At 35.0% G+C, this 19,463-nt stretch overlaps 5 protein-coding genes across 5 annotated transcripts; 3 read left to right on the plus strand and 2 right to left on the minus strand.

Moving 5' to 3' along the window:
• Positions 1–1,806: 1,806 nt before the first annotated feature.
• On the plus strand, positions 1,807–6,023 carry set1 (histone methyltransferase SET1). Its single transcript, XM_025636575.1, has 2 exons — positions 1,807–5,717; positions 5,775–6,023. The coding sequence occupies exons 1-2, from the start codon at positions 2,075–2,077 to the stop codon at positions 5,876–5,878; spliced, it is 3,747 nt and encodes a 1,248-aa protein (XP_025486352.1). The 5' UTR covers positions 1,807–2,074; the 3' UTR covers positions 5,879–6,023.
• Positions 6,024–6,263: 240 nt separating this feature from the next.
• Positions 6,264–6,820, minus strand: BO82DRAFT_379065 (RNA methylation protein TRM112; the record flags this gene model as incomplete). Its single annotated transcript, XM_025637666.1, has 3 exons — positions 6,264–6,304; positions 6,383–6,572; positions 6,635–6,820. The coding sequence occupies 3 exons, from the start codon at positions 6,818–6,820 to the stop codon at positions 6,264–6,266; spliced, it is 417 nt and encodes a 138-aa protein (XP_025486353.1).
• A 216-nt stretch (positions 6,821–7,036) lies between these two features.
• BO82DRAFT_216712 (uncharacterized protein) lies at positions 7,037–8,615 on the minus strand. Its single transcript, XM_025630742.1, has one exon. It carries the CDS (start codon positions 8,417–8,419, stop codon positions 7,253–7,255), a length of 1,167 nt encoding a protein of 388 aa, XP_025486354.1. The 5' UTR covers positions 8,420–8,615; the 3' UTR covers positions 7,037–7,252.
• A 61-nt stretch (positions 8,616–8,676) lies between these two features.
• BO82DRAFT_347815 (U4/U6-U5 snRNP complex subunit LSM6) lies at positions 8,677–9,586 on the plus strand. The gene is made up of 3 exons (XM_025633805.1): positions 8,677–8,872; positions 9,015–9,128; positions 9,193–9,586. The coding sequence occupies exons 1-3, from the start codon at positions 8,767–8,769 to the stop codon at positions 9,213–9,215; spliced, it is 243 nt and encodes an 80-aa protein (XP_025486355.1). The 5' UTR covers positions 8,677–8,766; the 3' UTR covers positions 9,216–9,586.
• A 263-nt stretch (positions 9,587–9,849) lies between these two features.
• On the plus strand, positions 9,850–11,521 carry BO82DRAFT_347817 (S-methyl-5-thioribose-1-phosphate isomerase). The gene is made up of 2 exons (XM_025633806.1): positions 9,850–10,480; positions 10,533–11,521. Exons 1-2 carry the CDS (start codon positions 9,954–9,956, stop codon positions 11,146–11,148), a joined length of 1,143 nt encoding a protein of 380 aa, XP_025486356.1. The 5' UTR covers positions 9,850–9,953; the 3' UTR covers positions 11,149–11,521.
• Positions 11,522–19,463: the final 7,942 nt, after the last annotated feature.

Below are 19,463 nucleotides of genomic sequence, written 5' to 3' on the forward strand. Positions count from 1 at the left end.
GTCGGACTGGTGGAGACAATTGCGCTAAACCTACAGGGTGGTAAATAGTACCCTCCTTGGCCAGCTAAACTGCAAGTTGGTAAGAGATTCACTTAGTGATTAAAGGCCAAAACCTATAAACCATAGCTTAGATTACTGGATATAAGTATAAGGAGCATCTTTATGAGTTGGTTTCCTTGAGCGAATCATGTCACCTAACAATTGTGGTTTTTTAGCAATTTAAGTTATTTCACTGAGTTGTAATTTGGCTGGCCAGGGAGGGGAGGGTAGGCCAATCCTTCCCTTCTCTCACCTCTAATGATGAGATAGCTCCATAGAAACAATTGCCTTGAAGGTGCTGGCAAGCATCACATGTCGATTCCGTCCAACAGGGGTAATCAATATCGGATTCACACCATGCCCTTCCATCCTATCTCAGACTATCATACGGTACCAGGCTTTCGCGGGGCGGGCACACCCCTGATACAGCGCAGAAGACCAAGACTATGGGTTTATGATGCTGGGGACAACAGGAGGCATGTTTTATCATTGCTATTGTATACACGGCATAAACTTGGGCTTGCAAATAAACTGACATTAGGGTTAATGCCGTCGCGCTTGACTAGGCACTGACATTTGAGTTAGTTAACTAGCCAAGTAACTAGTCATTTACAGGCAGGAATGAAGACCCTCTGATGATGGCGGGTCACAATGTCAGATCGAAGGATTGGTGGGGAAGGGGGAGGTCATATTTCGCAGCGTATCGGTCTCCTTCGCAGACTTACTCGGGCGAGACATTAGAAACCCAGCGGGCATACTGTATTTGATCCGCTTGTCTTCGATTCATTTTGCTGGTGAAACCGTGTCTTCCGTACTAAAGACTATGATAGCATCCTAATTTCATATACAGACTATCTGCTCTTAGAATGTACTGTGAACTTCCAAACTAATGGATATAGATGCAGAGGGCAGGGTGTGCCAACGGCATACCGAAATATAAAATTCCAAAAATACTCCATGTCAATATGAGCATATTGTACATCAGCTATCCGGCATCTCCAACACTCCCTACGCAATCCGGGTTTATTGTGCCTGAGACTACCCAACCTCCACGAGCATTATCTTGAACTGGTGACAAGTCCATTGCTTACACAAAATAAGCTTCGGGATGTCTTCTGAGCACTCATCTACAATGATCATGGCATAACCACACAAAGCTTTACTAGTCGGATGTATCAGAATATTGACTATATATAATTTAACCCCTAGAATAATGACCAAGCCCTTTGAGAAACATATTATAAACAATACTAGTTTGGATAATCTTTACAATTCCCAGCAGATTATGTTCTCCCCTACTCATCGAGGGGGAAATCTGCTCGAGTGCAGCGTGCCTTGCCATCTATTTAAAAATCGCGGTAGGTATGAACTCTTGCACAATGGAGTACCTTATAAATGCAAGCGACATGTGCGACCGCTTGTTGGAAATATTGACACTCTTACATGGCAGATGGACTGGTCATAGGAACAAGATATTGAGGAGAGTCGCGCGCCGACCTTATAATAGGAAGATCATCAGCAAAAGCGATAGAGGGAGAAAAATTGCGGTGGTTGATACTATGTAATTTATTGTTGTTTGTATGTAACTGATAGTTACTGTATGTACTTGCGTACCTTTCTCCCTAACTTACGGAGTTCTTACACCCCGCCGCTTCTGTCGTTAATCTTACCCGGCGCGTTGCCAAGGTCGTCGCGTCGGTATGGGTACAGTACATCATTTTATCTGTTACTGAGTAAAATATCCTACCTACCTTCATTCAGGCCTTTCAGCGTGCCACCCACTTTTTTTTCTCGACCATTATTGTACTCCATACAGAATTGTCCTGGACCATCTCTCACTTCCAGCGGCCAAGTCATTTTCCATCTCATCATAGTCCGCTCTTCCCAAGGTTTGTCAATTTGACTCCTCTCGTTACCGCCTTTGGTTCCAGGAGAGTTTCCTGGCAATACATGCCCATTGAACACGGGACCAATATCAAGGATGCGGCTTGGTACTCACATTTATCGTGATTCTGGCTGGTAGCCATTTCTCATCATGTCGCGCACTTCAGCAGGTTTTGCAGACTTCTTTCCCACCGCTCCGTCAGTTCTACAGCAGAAACGCAAAGCCACCAAGGACAAGACCCACAACAAGGTTCATTCAAATGAAGATATCGACCACGAAAGACTCGCATATTCGACAGAGGCTCAGAATATCTCTGATTCGGGTTTGAGCACGGCAAGCGCAGGCTCAGGGAATGATCTACCCAAGAAAACGAAGATTGCGATTCCCGACACGGCTGCAGATGGATCCTCAAGTGCGACAAGCAAGAGTCTTACCACGCCTCACGCTTCCACAGTACCTTCCGGCGGAACAACTGGCAGCGAAGGACGCTTGGAAACGCTTACGCCGCTTATCAATGCAGAGCCCTCACCCACCCAGAAGGCCAGCCCTGGTCGAGACAGGGCAACGGCAACGGCTGATGTTCTTTCCAGAAATCCTAGGACCGCTGAACCAAAGCCAGCCATCGCCTTGCTACAAACTCCACCAACACCGGAGTCACAGGGGCGACCGACCGGAACTTTTAGAGGCTGGAAAATAGTCTTAGATCCCGAGAACGACAAGCGGACATCAAAAGACAAACGCAAAAAGGCGCGCTATGTGGAGATCATGTCTAACGGACAGGATGATAGACCGCCGGATCCTCGACTGGTCATAGTAAATTATGCACGTGGAGCCGGCTGCAAGCAGAAAACGAAATTTCGTCCAGCCCCATATACGTTGCGACAATGGGTGTACGATGCTTCTACAACAATCGGGCCTGGGCCTCCGGTCCAGATAGTGGTCACTGGGTTTGACCCTTTGACCCCAATCGCGCCAATTAATGCTCTATTTTCCAGCTTCGGAGACGTCGCGGAGATAAATAATCGTACTGATCCAATCACCGGCAGATTTCTCGGAATTTGCTCCGTCAAGTATAAAGACAGTGTCTCATTTCGAGGAGGCGGCCCACTACTCGCAATGAATGCCGCAAGACGAGCGTACTGCGAGTGCAAGAAGGAACAGCGTATCGGAACCCGGAGAATTCGAGTTGAATTAGACCGGGACGGCGTTGTCTCGGAGAAGATAGTGTCAAGAGCGATTGACTCCCAGAGGATGGGATACAAGAACTGTCTTTCCGTTGCAGAAGATACAAAGGCCGGCCCCTCCGTCAATCACAATGAGCCCCCCCCGACAGCGCCAAAAGGCCCATCGGGAAGGTCTTTGACACGGGTGATGGCCGTGATCCCTGAAGGACCAAGGGCTAGCTTCTTCAAGTCAGTTGTGCCGTCGTTGGTCGAGGAAATCCCCATTCTGAGTCAGATCAAGCGAGACCCATATATCTTCATTGCGCATTGCTATGTTCCGGTCCTTAGTACAACGGTTCCTCACCTGAAAAAAAGGTTGAAAGTATTCGATTGGAAAGATATTCGATGTGATAAGACAGGGTATTACATCATTTTCGAGAATTCCAGGAGAGGCGAAGAAGAAACAGAACGTTGCTACAAGATGTGCCACATGAAACCGTTGTTTACTTACATCATGAATATGGAGAGTCAACCCTATGGAAACCCAGGCTATGAGCGCAGCCCCAGTCCACAACGATTGCAGGCAGAACAACGAGAACGAGCCAGATTGGACAGAGTCAAGAGAGAAGCTGAATTGGACATCGAGGAAGAGAAAAACCAAAGAGCAAACGATTTGGACCCCTGCAAGGAAGTGGTAGCCATCATAGTTCGGGACCTGAAGGACAAATTGCTCGAAGACGTGAAGTCTCGGATTGCTGCACCAACTTTGTATGACTACCTTGACCCAGATCGACATGCAGCAAAGAGAAGACAACTGGGAATTCGTGATCCGGAAGGGGCAAAGAGACCTCTGTTTCAAATTGGCATAAATAGCCCGGCTGGAACACCAGATTCACGTTCAGACCTGTCCACAGCCCGTCACCCATTCGGACCCTCAAATTTGAGTATCCTTGCGCTTCCCCGTATAAGGAAAGCTCACCGCCTCAACCACACAGACGCTGCTTTCTTGGACGAGAGGCGTAAACAGCCTTTGCGGAGGAAAGAGGTTCGACCTCTTTATCACCGTCTACAACAATTACACCACGTGGATGATTCAGATGATGAGCAGAGGACGCCGTTCACGAGAGACACCGATGATCCGGACAGTCGTGCTCCAAGTCGGTTGAGCTCAGAGTGTTCGGATTCAGAGGATGTTGATGAATCTGCTCCGGAGGCCTACGGCGTATTCGCCGAGCACAAAGTCGGCAATGACGAACATCTGTACGGTTCACCTCGAAAAGAAAATGCCGATATCTTGGTTGAATCGGTCAATGATGCCTCGAACGATGCTTCGTACCCTGAACAGCACAAACTCTCCCCAGCATCTCGCAAGCGAAAAAGAGAAAACGACAAGGTCATTGCGCGAAAGAGAAAGAAAGATGATGACCTCTTTGGAGTCGATCAAGCCGCAGGTCTCAGTGAGGGACAATTGCACATGGACCACATCGACTCGGAGGTCGTTGAGAAGCATGTTGCGGATGAGAACTCCCCTCTCGCCAGTGACAAAGATTCAAATAGTGGGCACATTAGCGAAATCTCGAAGCGGGCAGTCGATTCTGCGAAGCTTTTGCGATCTCGACTGGCTGTTGAGGCTGAAATTCAGGAGGATGATCATGCTTGTGTCTTCACTCCCATTGCCCTAGATGACACCGAAGGTCAGAAAGAAGTGCCAAGGACTGAGATAGGATGGAAGGTTTCCAATGACGAGCCCCGCCCAACGGTCGAGGATGACGAAGCTATTGTGCTAGATCTCGATGGGTGGCAGAATCTGATTAAGGATAGGGAGGACTTACATTTTCTCCGTGATGTGCTGGAATGTTTACCAATATCTAACGTTGGAAGTCTCTCTGCTTGGGCATGGAGACAAAAAGAAATCAAAGCCCTGAATCGCCCAGGAGAGGTAGGACCTGTGCGCGAAGCAACCAGTATCCTTGGCTACTATGTCTCAAACATCACGGGAGCTGCAAGAACCGAGGGAAGGAAGAGGATTCTGGAGTCGGAAAAGTCGAAATATTTACCGCACCGCATCAAGGTTCAACGGGCCCGCGAAGAGCGAGAGGCAAAAGCGAAAAATGACCCTCATAGTGTTGCTGTCGAAGCTGCGAGAATCGCCGCAGCCAAGACAATGTCTAAATCCACATCCAGATCAACAAGAGTCAACAATCGCCGACTCATCGCAGATATCAACGCACAAAAACAAGCCCTCCCAACTCAAAGCGGCGACGGTGATGTTCTTCGTTTCAATCAGCTGAAGAAGCGAAAGAAACCTGTTCGTTTCGCTCGATCTGCAATCCATAATTGGGGACTATATGCAGAAGAGAACATTTCGGCTAATGATATGATCATCGAATACGTGGGTGAGAAGGTCCGCCAGCAGGTTGCTGACATGAGAGAGAGACGATATTTGAAGAGTGGCATCGGCAGCAGTTATCTATTCCGTATCGACGAGAACACAGTCATCGACGCGACGAAGCGAGGAGGCATTGCGAGATTTATTAACCACAGCTGTACACCCAATTGTACTGCCAAGATCATCAAAGTGGATGGAAGTAAAAGGATTGTTATATATGCCTTGAGGGACATCGAAAGAGGTATGCTTTGTACCATCATTCCCCAATTTTCTTGACATGCTGACACTTTGATTATAGATGAAGAGCTTACATATGACTACAAGTTTGAAAGGGAGTGGGACAGCGATGACAGGATCCCCTGTCTTTGCGGTTCCAGTGGTTGCAAAGGTTTTCTCAACTAAGAGCAGGCTCGATCAAAGCTAAAACCCCTGTATGCGAGCTATTCTCACAGTTGAAATTTGTGGTCAACCACACATCCAAGCTGCCGTGTAGCGGCGTTTCATATAGACAATAAAGTAGCTTTAACATGATGGGGTCGAACAATCTGGTACATTGCGAAGGCCGAGAGCTCTTATCGAGTGTGTAGTGCCGTGTCCATTATAATGGCGTCTGTGCTCAACTTGTAGTCAAGGTCCTTTTCAATCCCATCAGCTGTGAAGCAGATGCCATCCCTGATAGCATACGTTAACAACCATAATCCATGCATGGCTATTGGAGAACGGGCTAGGACGGGTTTTTTCTTCATTGAGCAGCAGGGAACGTGCTCAGTCAGATACGGACGGGGTATCAAACATCAGTTTGATCATAGCACCAGCGCATGAAGCATCCTGGGAGGAAAATTACACTATAGCAGAAAGCTTGTCAGCATAGACTCGGGATTCCACGAGGGAGTTTCTTTGTCTTACCCAGATGGCTGGGCAAAAGGAAATTAGCGATTCCTTCCTTGATCATATACTCATGACCGCAGTTGCCACAGCATAGTCTTCCTTCCACAACATGCGTCTCTAATAGCAGTCTGTGAAGATCTCTCATTGTCTGCTCATCATTGAGTGCATCGCCTTCAGGCTTCAAATCAGGGATCTTAGGGAAGCCCAGCTAAGCCAATTGAATGAGTGGCCTGAATAACCTTTTCTTAGGGAAAATACCTGCACACATACCTCATTGGCCATTACGCGCAGACCCTCCCAGTCAATTCGTGGGATAATATTGTGTATGAATTCCGGCTGAAAGTCGATCTCTTGCAGTTCGAGTTCAGCATCCTTAAAATGTAGTGGGTAGGACGACGCGGCTGCTTTGCAGCCTTTGACAGCACAGGTCAGAAAATTAGCAGTAAGTAACTTCATTGCTGTTGAGTACTGGTTGAGCGACTCCTCGATACTATTGTATAGCTGGGATTGACTTGCAGTGGCGCTTAGCTGTTGGTTGGGTGAGCGGAAAAACCGGGACGGGCTGTTTCCAGGTTACGTTATCAGTTTCCTATGTAATAGGTTACCGTATGTTCTATATACTGTAAATGTAGGTGAAAATTGCTTCTCCCATGAGTTCCCGGGCTTGTGCCTCAACAGTATACACGAATTGCTGGACCATCTCTCTCGCCCAAAGCTACCCGAGGAGACCTGATGAAATACAGGAGAAGAGAATTCTTCCACCATTTTAACTACGTGCTTCTCCGATTTCTCCGAACTTGAGTATGCTCATCGCGTGCTATACATATTGCCGTTACATGGAACGTGCAAACGTCATAAGAGTAATAAGTTTGTGATCACCGAAAATTGTCACTTGACTATTACATCCAGGAGATCATCATTTGCAAGATCATAGTCTTCAAGAGCATGTCCGAGGTCTAAGCGTTCACCATCAAATACAAGGTAAACCTCATGCTCCAGTGAGATCTGTCTCGCATCGCGAAATAGGCGGATCAGCCGTGAGACCTGCATTTGGAGACTCACTCTCAATCTAAGATCAGCTAGCCCCGGGGCCTTCAAAACGATATCTTTTGAACATCGCTCGCCGCTGTCGAAGTCTATGCCTGGCGCTGGCGCTGGCGCTGGCTTGGCGGAAGACAATGACTGACTACTGTCAAGATCAAGAGGATTTTCAGTAGCGGCTTCCATGTGAATTTGCAGGTCCGAACTGTCACTTCGTAGAGAATCACAGGCAACAGACCCAAGCGCACGGCGACCCTTGGGTCCCATTCCCAGACTGCGACATGTGGTGACATCGAAAAGCCGTTTCCCTTTCCAAGTCAGGAAGATAGAAGACTCGAGTCCCTTCGGTAGGTCTTGACGTTTCAACCATGCAAGGCGCACATCTTTCAGCGGCTGATGCATTTTTCGGCGAACTATGAGCGGCTTGGTGTTACTGATTTTCGAGGTGATAAGGATCTGGACTATCGTATCTTCGGATGGTGTAAGCTTCTTGCTGAGAGTCAAGTGGGGTTTAGTAGGGCTCAGCCTATTCGAGAATTGAGAGTCATCAATGCAAATTCTCTTGCCTCCACTAAGGTTCTTTACAGCCGATGTGCCAGTAGTTACAATCTCGTTCCGAGATATTGACGCCAACCCAGGCATCAAGTGGTCAATACCATTGGGATCTGTCACTCCTGGTCCGTGCGGTAAAGCATCTGGAGCTTGGCTGTCTAGCTGATCTTCACTTCGTTGTACAGATCTGCGATTGGAAGCGTTGCCCTCGGACGGCGATTGATGACTGAGAGATTCGTCAGAGGGTTTGCAGGTCCCCAGCGGTAATGTGTCACCACCATGATTCTCAATGGGTGCACGTCGCCGTTTGGTTTCGGTTTCTTGGATTTGGTTGGCACGTCGCGCATCCTGATTCGCGGAAACTATGTCATTGTACACTAGACTAGCATGTTGGTAAAACTTGAGATCTTGAGTTTCGTCTCCCCTGCTTGCCCAAGATGGCTTGTTGAAGAAGGATCGCATCGATAGGGCTCTGAATTGGCGACCGTAAATTCTGGACTTGTAACGAATGTAGATTCTGGGTAACTGGGCAGAGGGCCCAGAGTAGAAGTAGACACGATGGTCTTTAGAAGAAGAGCGGTGATATCCTAAAGGGCGACTTTTCGTTATTCTGTTGTGGTAGGTGGTGGATTACAATCAGCCGTTGACTAGAAAACACGTGCCTTGACTTGGAGACTACTTACTGGCTTCCGGGGGCTAGATGTTCCCTGACAAATCGAGAACAACTTCCGCCAGCGGGGCCAATTCCCAGACTTCTGAAAGTTGCTTATTCCAGGATCACCAACTTGTCTATAACCATTCCTGTCAAGATGGAGAATGGTGCACCTTCTGAAGGGAAAGATCCCTCGGCTTTCCTTGGCGAAATAATAGGTGCTCCAGTGACCATTAAATTGAACTCTGGTGTTGTCTATAAAGGTACCTACCCGAGCTACTTTGTTCGCCTACCTACTCATATCCCAAGTGGAATCCCGGCTTGCGAGGATGGGTGTAGCAACGATTGAACAACCTACAGGAGTTCATCAAATTTACATTTGGGAGCTGACATAAAATTTCCTAGGTGAACTGCAGTCTGTAGATGGCTACATGAACATAGCTTTGGAGAAATCTGAAGAGTTTGTGAATGGTCGATTAACACGAAGCTATGGTGATGCTTTCATCCGCGGCAATAATGGTTCGTTTGAATCATATCCATGAGCCAGTTGTTATATATGCTTATCCTGATCCACATGGAGTAGTGCTGTACATATCCGCAGATTGACGAATTAAGCCTTTATCACCTCGATTCTCCGAAGGAGATTTGCAGGTCCTTTTCCAATCCAAGGAGTTTTGAGTGACCATCGCCTTACTCGACCCTCGAGGTAGGGGGAAGCATGAAGAAAAGCATTGCCTGGGTAATGAATTGAAGGCTGGAGAATTGGGTTCGGGCTTTAAGGCCAGTGCAACTTCTGTACGGACTGGGTAAATCCTACACCTCTCCTTAATACAGTGCCCGATGGAGATTAGCGAATCAAGTTCAATAGGTTCAGAGACTTAGGTCGAAGACAAAAAATTATCAACTAGAACGGCCTCTGGTGCACCTCTTCATTACATAAAAGAGTCACTAGGAGTAGGTGGAGACGTGGTAGGAGCTAAATTACTCATTCTTCTTGGAATTATTATAACATGTAAACAACTTCTATGGAAAGACAAATGAAGGGTAATGTGCTGCCAGGTAACTTAATAGTGCTGCTACCTGGGCCAGGTATTGATTGAGTAGTACCAGGTACAGCCTGTGCTCGGCTCAGCTTAGATTTCTGTTTGCCACATGCGCCGCCCCACCAATGAGAGCGCATGTAGCCACACCCCAAACAAATGAGAAGGATTTCGGTTAAATATCAGAGCAATACAGTTCAGTCAACAACGTCTTATCCTTTCTTTGTCTCCATTGGTAGCGTTTCTAGCACTTCGAAATACCAAGAGTGTCCATTGATCCTTTTCTGAGGTTGATATCGCAATCATGACTTTGCAAGCGATCAAATATCGAGACGGTGTCCTCGCAATTATCGACCAATTGCAACTTCCCTACGTGGAGGAATATATTGAAATCAAGACGAGTGAGCAGGCTTGGCATGCTATCAAGGCTATGCAAGTCCGGGGTGCGCCAGCTATCGCTATAGTAGCAGCACTTGCCCTTGCGTCTGAGCTTCACCGACTGATTTCAAATGAGGGGCTTTCTTCCGATGCAGACGAAGTTCGTGTTTTCATTCTAGAGAAGCTGCAATACCTGGTGAGCAGCAGGCCTACGGCTGTCAATCTAGGTGATGCTGCGCGAAAGCTTGAGGTCGTGGTGTCTCAGAGTGCTAGCCAGCCTGGGGCGACAGGTCACGGGGTCGCCGTCTCCTTTATAAAAGCCTCGGAGGGGATGTTGGTAAAGGATGTTGAAGACAACAAGCAGATTGGGGAAAATGGCGCCAAATGGATCATGTCGAATGCGGTGGTTGCGGGGCAGTCAGGAGCCACTGTTTTGACTCATTGCAATACAGGGTGAGTCTACCGTCGATGAGAATTGGGATATGAAGTTCTAACGTTCATCCAGGTCTCTAGCGACATCCGGTTACGGAACAGCTCTGGGAGTTATCCGCAGCTTGGGATCAATGAATAGTTTGCGGCATGCGTACTGTACTGAAACAAGACCTTACAACCAAGGTTCACGGCTCACGGCATTCGAACTGGTCCATGATGGTATTCCCTCCACTTTAATAACAGACTCTATGTCCGCCGCACTACTTGCAGATTCCAGGGCTGGGGTGAATGCAATCGTTGTCGGTGCAGATAGAGTCGCAGCCAATGGTGATACTGCCAACAAAATAGGGACGTATGGGCTTGCTGTCCTGGCAAAATATCACGGTGTGAAGTTTCTCGTTGCTGCGCCGCTCACCACAATTGATTTGTCGACCAACTCTGGAAATGACATTGTGATAGAGGAACGACCGAGTGATGAGGTTACTAAAATCAAGGGGCCCTGCCAAGGCGATACATCTAAGGGCGGAAACCTGAAGACTGTGCGTATAGCTGCAGAGGGAATCAACGTTTGGAATCCAGCGTTTGATATCACACCAGCTACACTGATTGATGGGATTATAACAGAGAAGGGGGTCATGGAAAAGACAGCAGACGGTCAATTTCATTTGGCGGGTTTGTTTGAGGACTGATTGCCAACTGCCGGCTGTGGATGCGTGTCCATCTGGCTAATGTCAGTGTCGCTGTAGGACATGGCCTTGCCAGTATCGCATTGGCGAAAAAGCTCATCAATCCTAGTTTCGAGTTTACCCAGGTGCTTCTCCAGGGCCAGCGCTGCTTCCTCGCCTCTGGTTGAATAACGATTAGTTAGGTGTCCGTAGGACTGCTTGATGTGTACGATGCTCGCACTTAGCTATTTCTTTGAAGGCCTGTTGGTTATCATTAGCCGCTGGGGTTGCTTTGGGGGAATCTTGATTTGATGCTGAACTGGGGAATGTGACGAAAGGTTTACAAACTTACCATAGTGAATTCATTGGAGACATTTTGATCTTCCAGCGAGGGCATCTTGGAAATCTGTATCTGGGATATTAAGAAAAAAAAAAAAAAAAAAAAAATTGTGTGGAGGTGATCGTATGACAGGAACCTATTTAGTACAGTCACTGGAAAGGTGATTATTGTCCCCCACAGTCTTATATAGTTCATCCAATGGGATTCTACCGCCCCTGTTAAATTTGTTTGGTCATAAGTGACTGTAGCCTCACAATATAACAAATTAATTGAGACATCCCCTTTTGTTCTTTATATCAAGATATTTGTTATATCAATTAGGAGTAAAATGCGTTTCACGTGATTTTAGCTGATGTTAGGAAGAATGCTGATTAAGCAGAAATTATTTAAATTCTTTCAATTTCTTTATTATTCCCTATTATTCAAGGAATTCCGCCCATTTCATACAGCAAAGACTATCTGTAGAAGAAACCACTATTGTACAAATTTTGTTAAAGGCAATTATTACCCGCCGGATAGCATACTGCTGTACTGTTGGTCCCTGCGGCCCACTGTACTGCTATAAATAAAACATGCATATAATGGATTTCAAAAATATTTAATTTAGAAAATCATTGTAATTTATATACTTATATATCTTGCCTACATAATTCTTCAATAGTATTTTTTTATTTTATGTATTATTTTTTATTCTTTATTTTTGACCTTTATTTATTCTATTTTATTAATTACTTTATAGTTATATTAGAAGCTATATTTCTAGCTAATGTAAAGACTGCTTAGGTGTGACGATCAAAGTATCAATTTATTGAGGATGACGAAGTTGTTGTTATTAGGTACTAGCTAAGTGTTATAGCTATATACAGTAATTGTAAGGCGGTATACTAGGCAGTATAATACTGCTATTAATACTGCTATTTCTATAGACTGTAATAGTACTGCCCCTAAAAAACTATTTATTTTTAATAGTCTTTTTAAAAAATTTTAAATTTTTTTTAATTTATTTCTTATAATTGCAGCTTTATATTTAGTAATCTTATTTACAGCAACTATCTATAAAAAAACAGATAGATTACATAACCCTATTTTAATTTATAATCTAATTATTAAATTAATTTAATATAGTATTATACTGAGTAATACAAGCTGCTTTAATAGTCTTATAATTTTTATTTACTATTAGTATATAAATAGTATTAAATTTAGTAGATCATTTATTGTAGTCTGCTGCTATATACTTATAATCAGCTGTAATATAATTATAAATAAAAATAATTTATCTTATTTTAAGAGTTAATATTTGTAAGGGCCTTGCAAGCCCTTCCAATCTTTGTAATTAATATTGCAAAGGAATGTATATAAAAAAGGCCTAAGGCATCAGCCATGTAACAGCTAAGTAAGATGGTTGCAGAACTATTTAAAATAGTAGTAGTTTTATAAAATTAAATAAATTAATGATAATATTTAAAAATATAATACTACTACTTTAGCTATTATAAGAAAGTATTTATTTACTATATTATTTTACTTTTAGTTTCTATAATTTTATTATTTATATCCTACAAAATAATCCAGTAGATAGTAGCAGAATATAAAATATAAAACTAAACTAAAAGTAACTTCTTAGATCTGATTATAAAAAACTAAATATTAACTGTAGAGGAAGACTTTTATATAAAAAAAGTCAGATCTCTATTTAAAAACTTTATAAATATTTATATTTACTAAAAATAAATTGTAAAAATTTAAAGTACTTTTAACATTAGCTTTATAAAAAAGTAATTATAAGTTGTTACCGACAGTATAGTGATAGTACGGCAGATTGCTACTGCATATCTTACCGCCCTCTGGGACTATTTATATATAGTATAGTATAAAAAATAATATAATAATAATTATTGTTATTAATATTTTAAGTACTGTTATAATAGTAGTATATTTTTAACAAACTAAAAGTCTGCTTTTTAAAGCTAACTGATTATTTTAATTTAATACGAAGTCTATTAATTTATATTATATTACTATTTTAAACTGCTTTATTCTATTAATTTTTATATTAACTCTTCTAGTGTACTATGACTATTTAAGTATATTGGTTTTTTATTTTTTATCTGTATATGCCTCATATTTGTCATGGGTAATCCCCAAGAACATGGTGAACCACTAACAGCTTGCCTATATAATTCTAATAGAGGGGTTATAATATTAATAACTTATACTTCCTCTAGTATTTAATTCCTAAAATCTTACTATACTTTTAGAATAGTAAGAATTAGTTTTAAAATTAATAAACCATTACTATTTTATATCTAACTAATCTATTTTCTTTTAATAAATCTAATTTTTTTCTGGTTACTTATAGAATATAGTATATTATTAAAACTAATATATTTAAATAATAGTTTAGAGTTAGAAAGTCTTTCTACTATTAAAAATTTTTTACTATTAATATCTTTAGATACTTTAATAGAAGATCTTACTACAGTTAGAAATATTATTAGTTAATTATAAAATTATTAGCAACTATAAAAATAAGCTGCTAAATTATAATAAAAAATCTAATATAATAATATTAAATTAATATTAAATTAGCTAAAAACACTCTTCTTATTATTAAATAAATCTAAAATAAATATTAAAATTAAAAATATTCTACAATTTGATTTTTTTTAATATTTGAAAGTATTAGAAGTAGTTTTATAATCTAAATTATAATTTTAAAAAATACTATTTTTATTTTATAATAATTATTATAAGATTTTTAAGGCTGTAAGCTAAATAAGTATAACCTATTAGTAAAAGTAATACTATTACTTTAATAAATTACTATTAAAATATTAAAAAATATTAGCTATTTATAGCCAGTTTTATATAAATAAATACTTTTTTATTTAAAATACTATTATATTTAAATTTAATATAATAAGTCAGTTAAAAAAAGCCTACTAATAAAATAACTAAGATTTTTATAAATTTTATAATTATTTTAATATTTTAAAATAATATTTTTAGGGCTATTAAAAAGGAGTAAAGCTTTAATTTTCTTATAGAATTATTTTTTAAATTTAACTATTATATTAAAAAATATATATATTAATTATCGATAAAATAAAATGAAATAATATTTATTACTACTTATATTTAAAATCTATATATATAATAGTAAAAATATAAATAAAGATCTAATATATTTTTTATATTTTAAAAATATTTATAATTTTATAAAAATATTTAATTTTTAATCTTTAGATTTAATTATACTAATATAACTAGAAAACTATTATACTACTTTTTATATAATAATATAAAGTATTTTATAAATTAATATTTTTTAAAGAAAAATTAGTTTACAATTAAGAATATATGCTAAAAAAGTTTATATAAAAAAATAAACTAAAGCTAACTTTTTTATTTTAGTTTTATATTAAAAATTAAAAACTACTAATAAAATATTAATACTACTATAAATATTTTATATTAAAAAAATCTATATAAATATTAATAGCTGTACACTTTATAACTTAGTTAGTATTAACTTAATATAATAATTACTACTATAACCAGCTATAAAATATAAAATATTTTATTATATATTACTAATTTAAAAAAAGTATAGTAATATTTTACTAAACTATATATTACTACTGCTTAAAATATTTTAATATTATTTTTTATAATTGTTTTATTTAAATAGAAAATCTATTTATTTCTGTAGAGCAAGTAATAGTAGTTTATATTTAATCAAATCTAAAAGCTAAATTTTTAAAGATTTACTAAAACTGATTAAAATTATATTTATATTTATACTATTATTAAAGCTGTAGAAAAGCTGTGGCTTTTAATAATAATAATTTATAAAAATATTATTAAAATAATTCTATTTTAACAGAACTAATTAAATTTTTTAATATCTTTTTATCTAATTAATCTAAAGTTTTTTTTAAAATATTATAATAAAAAATATATTATTAATATTTTTAAAAGTAAGTTACTACTACTTAGATCTATTTATTCTTTATTAAAATAAAAACTTTTTATATTTAGAAACTCTATTAATAAAAATATTATAAATAAAAAAATATATTTATTTAAAAGTACTATAAAGGCCCTTATTTTTTATATTAAAAAAAATTTTTTTGTAATTATATATAGAATGCTATAAATTTAATAAGATTATAGTTAAAAATTAATATTTATTATTTTTAATTTTAAAAATTCTAAATCATTTTATAGAATACAAATCCTTTATTAAAATTAATATTTAAAATACTTATTATTATATCTATATTAAAAAAAGATAAATCAAAAGCTATATTTTATATTATAACTATTTTAAATATATAGTAATACTATTTAGCGAAACCAATATATCTGCTTTTTTTAGAATTATATATATTCTATACTGTACAATATTTTTAATATTATTTATATTATAAATATAGATAATATTCTTATATTCTTTATAATAAAATCTAAATATACTAAATATATTGTATAGGTGCTGATATAATTATAATAAACTAATTTATATACTAAATTATTAAAATATTTTTTTAGCAGCCAGTTAAATTTTTTAGCTATATTATATTTTTCATAAATATTATAATATATTTTAGTTAAGTTAATACATTATTTATAGCGGTTATCTACTATTTATTATAATATTTAGATTTTTTAGGATTTTATAATTTTTACTAAAGCTTTATTTAGGATTTTATAATTTTTATTAAAGATTTATTTATAATTTTTTATTAGTATTACTTTTAACTAATCTGCTAAAAAAAATAAAATAGTAAAAAACCTAGTATATATTATTAGGTTTTAAATATAAGACTGGTATTCTGCCGGCTTATTTATATTTTTTAACCTATTTCTTTTACTTTTTTACTTTAATATAGTTTATTAGAATTAAAACTAATACTTATAATAAAAAAATAGCAAATATTTTAATCTAATTTAGACTAATAAGATTATATTATATAGTAGCTATTCAGTCCAGAAAGTTTTTTGATATAAAACTAAATTAAAAAACTTTAAAATAAGAACTTTTTATTATTACTTATTTATTTAAATATTAGTACTAATATTCTAATAGAATTTAATATATAATTAAAGTTTTATTTAATTTTATAAATTTTTAGTTTTTTTATAAATTAATTATAATTTAAGAAATCCTAAGTATACTAATATATAATTTTATCTTTTTTAATTTTATAATTAAATATAAATTAGATAAAAGTAATTCTACTAATATTTTATTTAAATTATTTAAGCTAGTAAAAGGCTTAAATAATAAAAATATTATATAAATATTTATAAATTATTAATATTTATTTTAGCAGTATCTAAAATCTTAATAGTATTTAAAATTAGAAAATTTTAATTTAGATATAGTAAAATATTTTTTAAAAAAGATTTAAATCCAGTATTTATATAATATTAAGTAGATTTATAAATACTACTAGTATAAAATTAGCTAATTAAACTATAATTTATATAATAAACTATAAATATACTATTAGTATTACACCAAAAAAAAGTAAGTAAAACTAAAAAAATTTATAAATCTAAGTATAATAATAATTTAAAGAACTTAATTAAAGCTCTTTAAAATAAAGATTCTAAAATTTTAAAAAAGTTAACTGCCTAAAAATTAGGGAACTATAACTAATAAATTATTATATTTTAAAAGTAGATTTTATATATTAAAAGTAGAAGACTTATATTAAAAGATACTATAATAATATTATAATAATCTATTAGTTGAATATTTTAGATAAAATAAAACTAAATACTTTTTTAAAAAAGTTTTATTAGATTAGCTTTGTAAATAATATAAAAAATTATATAGTAATATAATTTATCTACTAATATTAAATTATATTGAGATATTAATTGTATAAAAAGTTTAAAAGCCTACTAATTTTATTAAAACTATAGGCTAAAATTACTATAAATTTTATTATAAAATTATTTAAACTGTATTATTAAGGCTATTAAATAGATTTTATTCTAATAATAGTTAACTAGTTTATAAAAATATACTTTTTTTTATTAATATTATATATAATTTAAGATAGAGACCTGGCTGAACTGTTTTACTAAAAGTTTAAAATTAAATATAAAGTTTTATATAGTATTATTATTAATAAAGACTTTTTATTTACCAGATAATTTTAGTCTGATTTTTACTATTAAACTGAAATCAAATAATAATTATTAATAGTATTTTATCTGTAAACTAATCACTAAACAAAATAAATAAATTAAGTATTTAAATACTATTTAAAATATTTTATAACTAAAAATTAGAACTATTAAATAAATTTGCTTAGTAAAGTTAAATTTACTTATAATAATTATTTAAATATATCTATAAAAATAATATTTTTTAAAGTACTAATAGATTATTTTTTTAAATTTAGACTTTAGATTAAGAACAATCCTATAAAAATAGGGGTACTATTAATATTTAAAAAATTAAAAATTAAAAAACTTTACAAAAAAGTCTATAATAAAACTAATAGAATGTAAGTAAAAGGTATTTAATTTACGATAATTATTATTATAATATACTATTCTTTGAATAAAAAAATAAAATAATTTATATTTTTAAGTAAAAAGATTTAGTTAAATTATCTACAGTAAATATTAAATTTTAAAATTTATAAAAGTTTTTAGAACTTTAAAGATTGTAGAAAACCAGATGTTTTATCTATATTTTTTTAATAAATATATTTAATTATATAATATTTTTTTATATAAACCGCGCCAGCTACACCAAACAGCACGCCACTATTGAATTATTAAATGGGAAGAGTAGAAAGTTATATCTAACTTTATTCCCTATTAATCTATTACTTTTTTTAACAGTATTTTTAGCTTTTATAGTTGTATAGCAGCTTAATACTATCTAAAATACTTTTTTAAAAAACTAATATAGTTTTAATTTAAGGCTAACTACTATTATAAAAATCTATACATATATCCAATAGCTATTAATAATATTTTTAAATAATTTAAAAAAAAGTAGAAAAAGACAGATAATAGTTATTAAAATTAGTTTTTTCTTATTAATTAAAAATTTTATTAATTTTACTGGCTGGGTTGTAGAGGCGCCCTTAGTAAATACTTTTTATAAAAATTTTAAAAAAATTAAAAGTATTTTTTAAATATAGATAAATCAGCAGCTATAAATTATTAAAACTATTAATATTGTTAGTACTAAATCTATAGTTTTATTTAAAAAAATATTAAAAGTATATTTATATATTAATACTATTTATTATATAGTTGTAACTGCTACTTTTAGATTTTATATAAATAATTAGCTTAGTAAAATCTAAACTAATACTACTAATACTATAGATAGGTTAATAGATTTAAACAGCCTACTAATACAGCCGGCTTTTACTAAAAATCTTATTATTTATATATAAAAAACTACAGATACTATAGTTAATCTACTATAATAAAATAATAAAATTTTAGTAGACTGTATTAATAAAAATATTACTAATATAAAAAATAAAATAATTATCTACTATTAGATTTTTATAAATACTGTAAAGCCTAGTAGTAATATAATTGTTACAGCTAATAATTTAAAAAACTTTAAATATTTTATCTATATACAGACCCTCTAGATTAAAGTTTTTAATCTAAATATAATAATTAAGTAATATAGTTATTTAATTATTATTTATAATATACTATATTTATTTATAGATATTTTATTAATATACTAAGATCTAGCAGTACTAATATATTTTAGTATTTTTATTTTTAAAATATAGTTTTATTAATATAGTCTGTGGGCTGCTTTATATAAAAATACCTACAGCTATATAACTAAATAAACTATTAATTATTTATAAATATAATAGTAAAGCTAATATAAAGTCTCTACTACTTTTAAAAAAGTTTTTAATCCTAAACTTACTAAAAATATTTATTTTATTTAATTAAAAACTAAAGCTATCCAGCTAACAGCTATATT

This window comes from Aspergillus uvarum, assembly GCF_003184745.1.
Source record: "Aspergillus uvarum CBS 121591 unplaced genomic scaffold BO82scaffold_93, whole genome shotgun sequence".
Lineage (NCBI taxonomy): Eukaryota > Fungi > Ascomycota > Eurotiomycetes > Eurotiales > Aspergillaceae > Aspergillus > Aspergillus uvarum.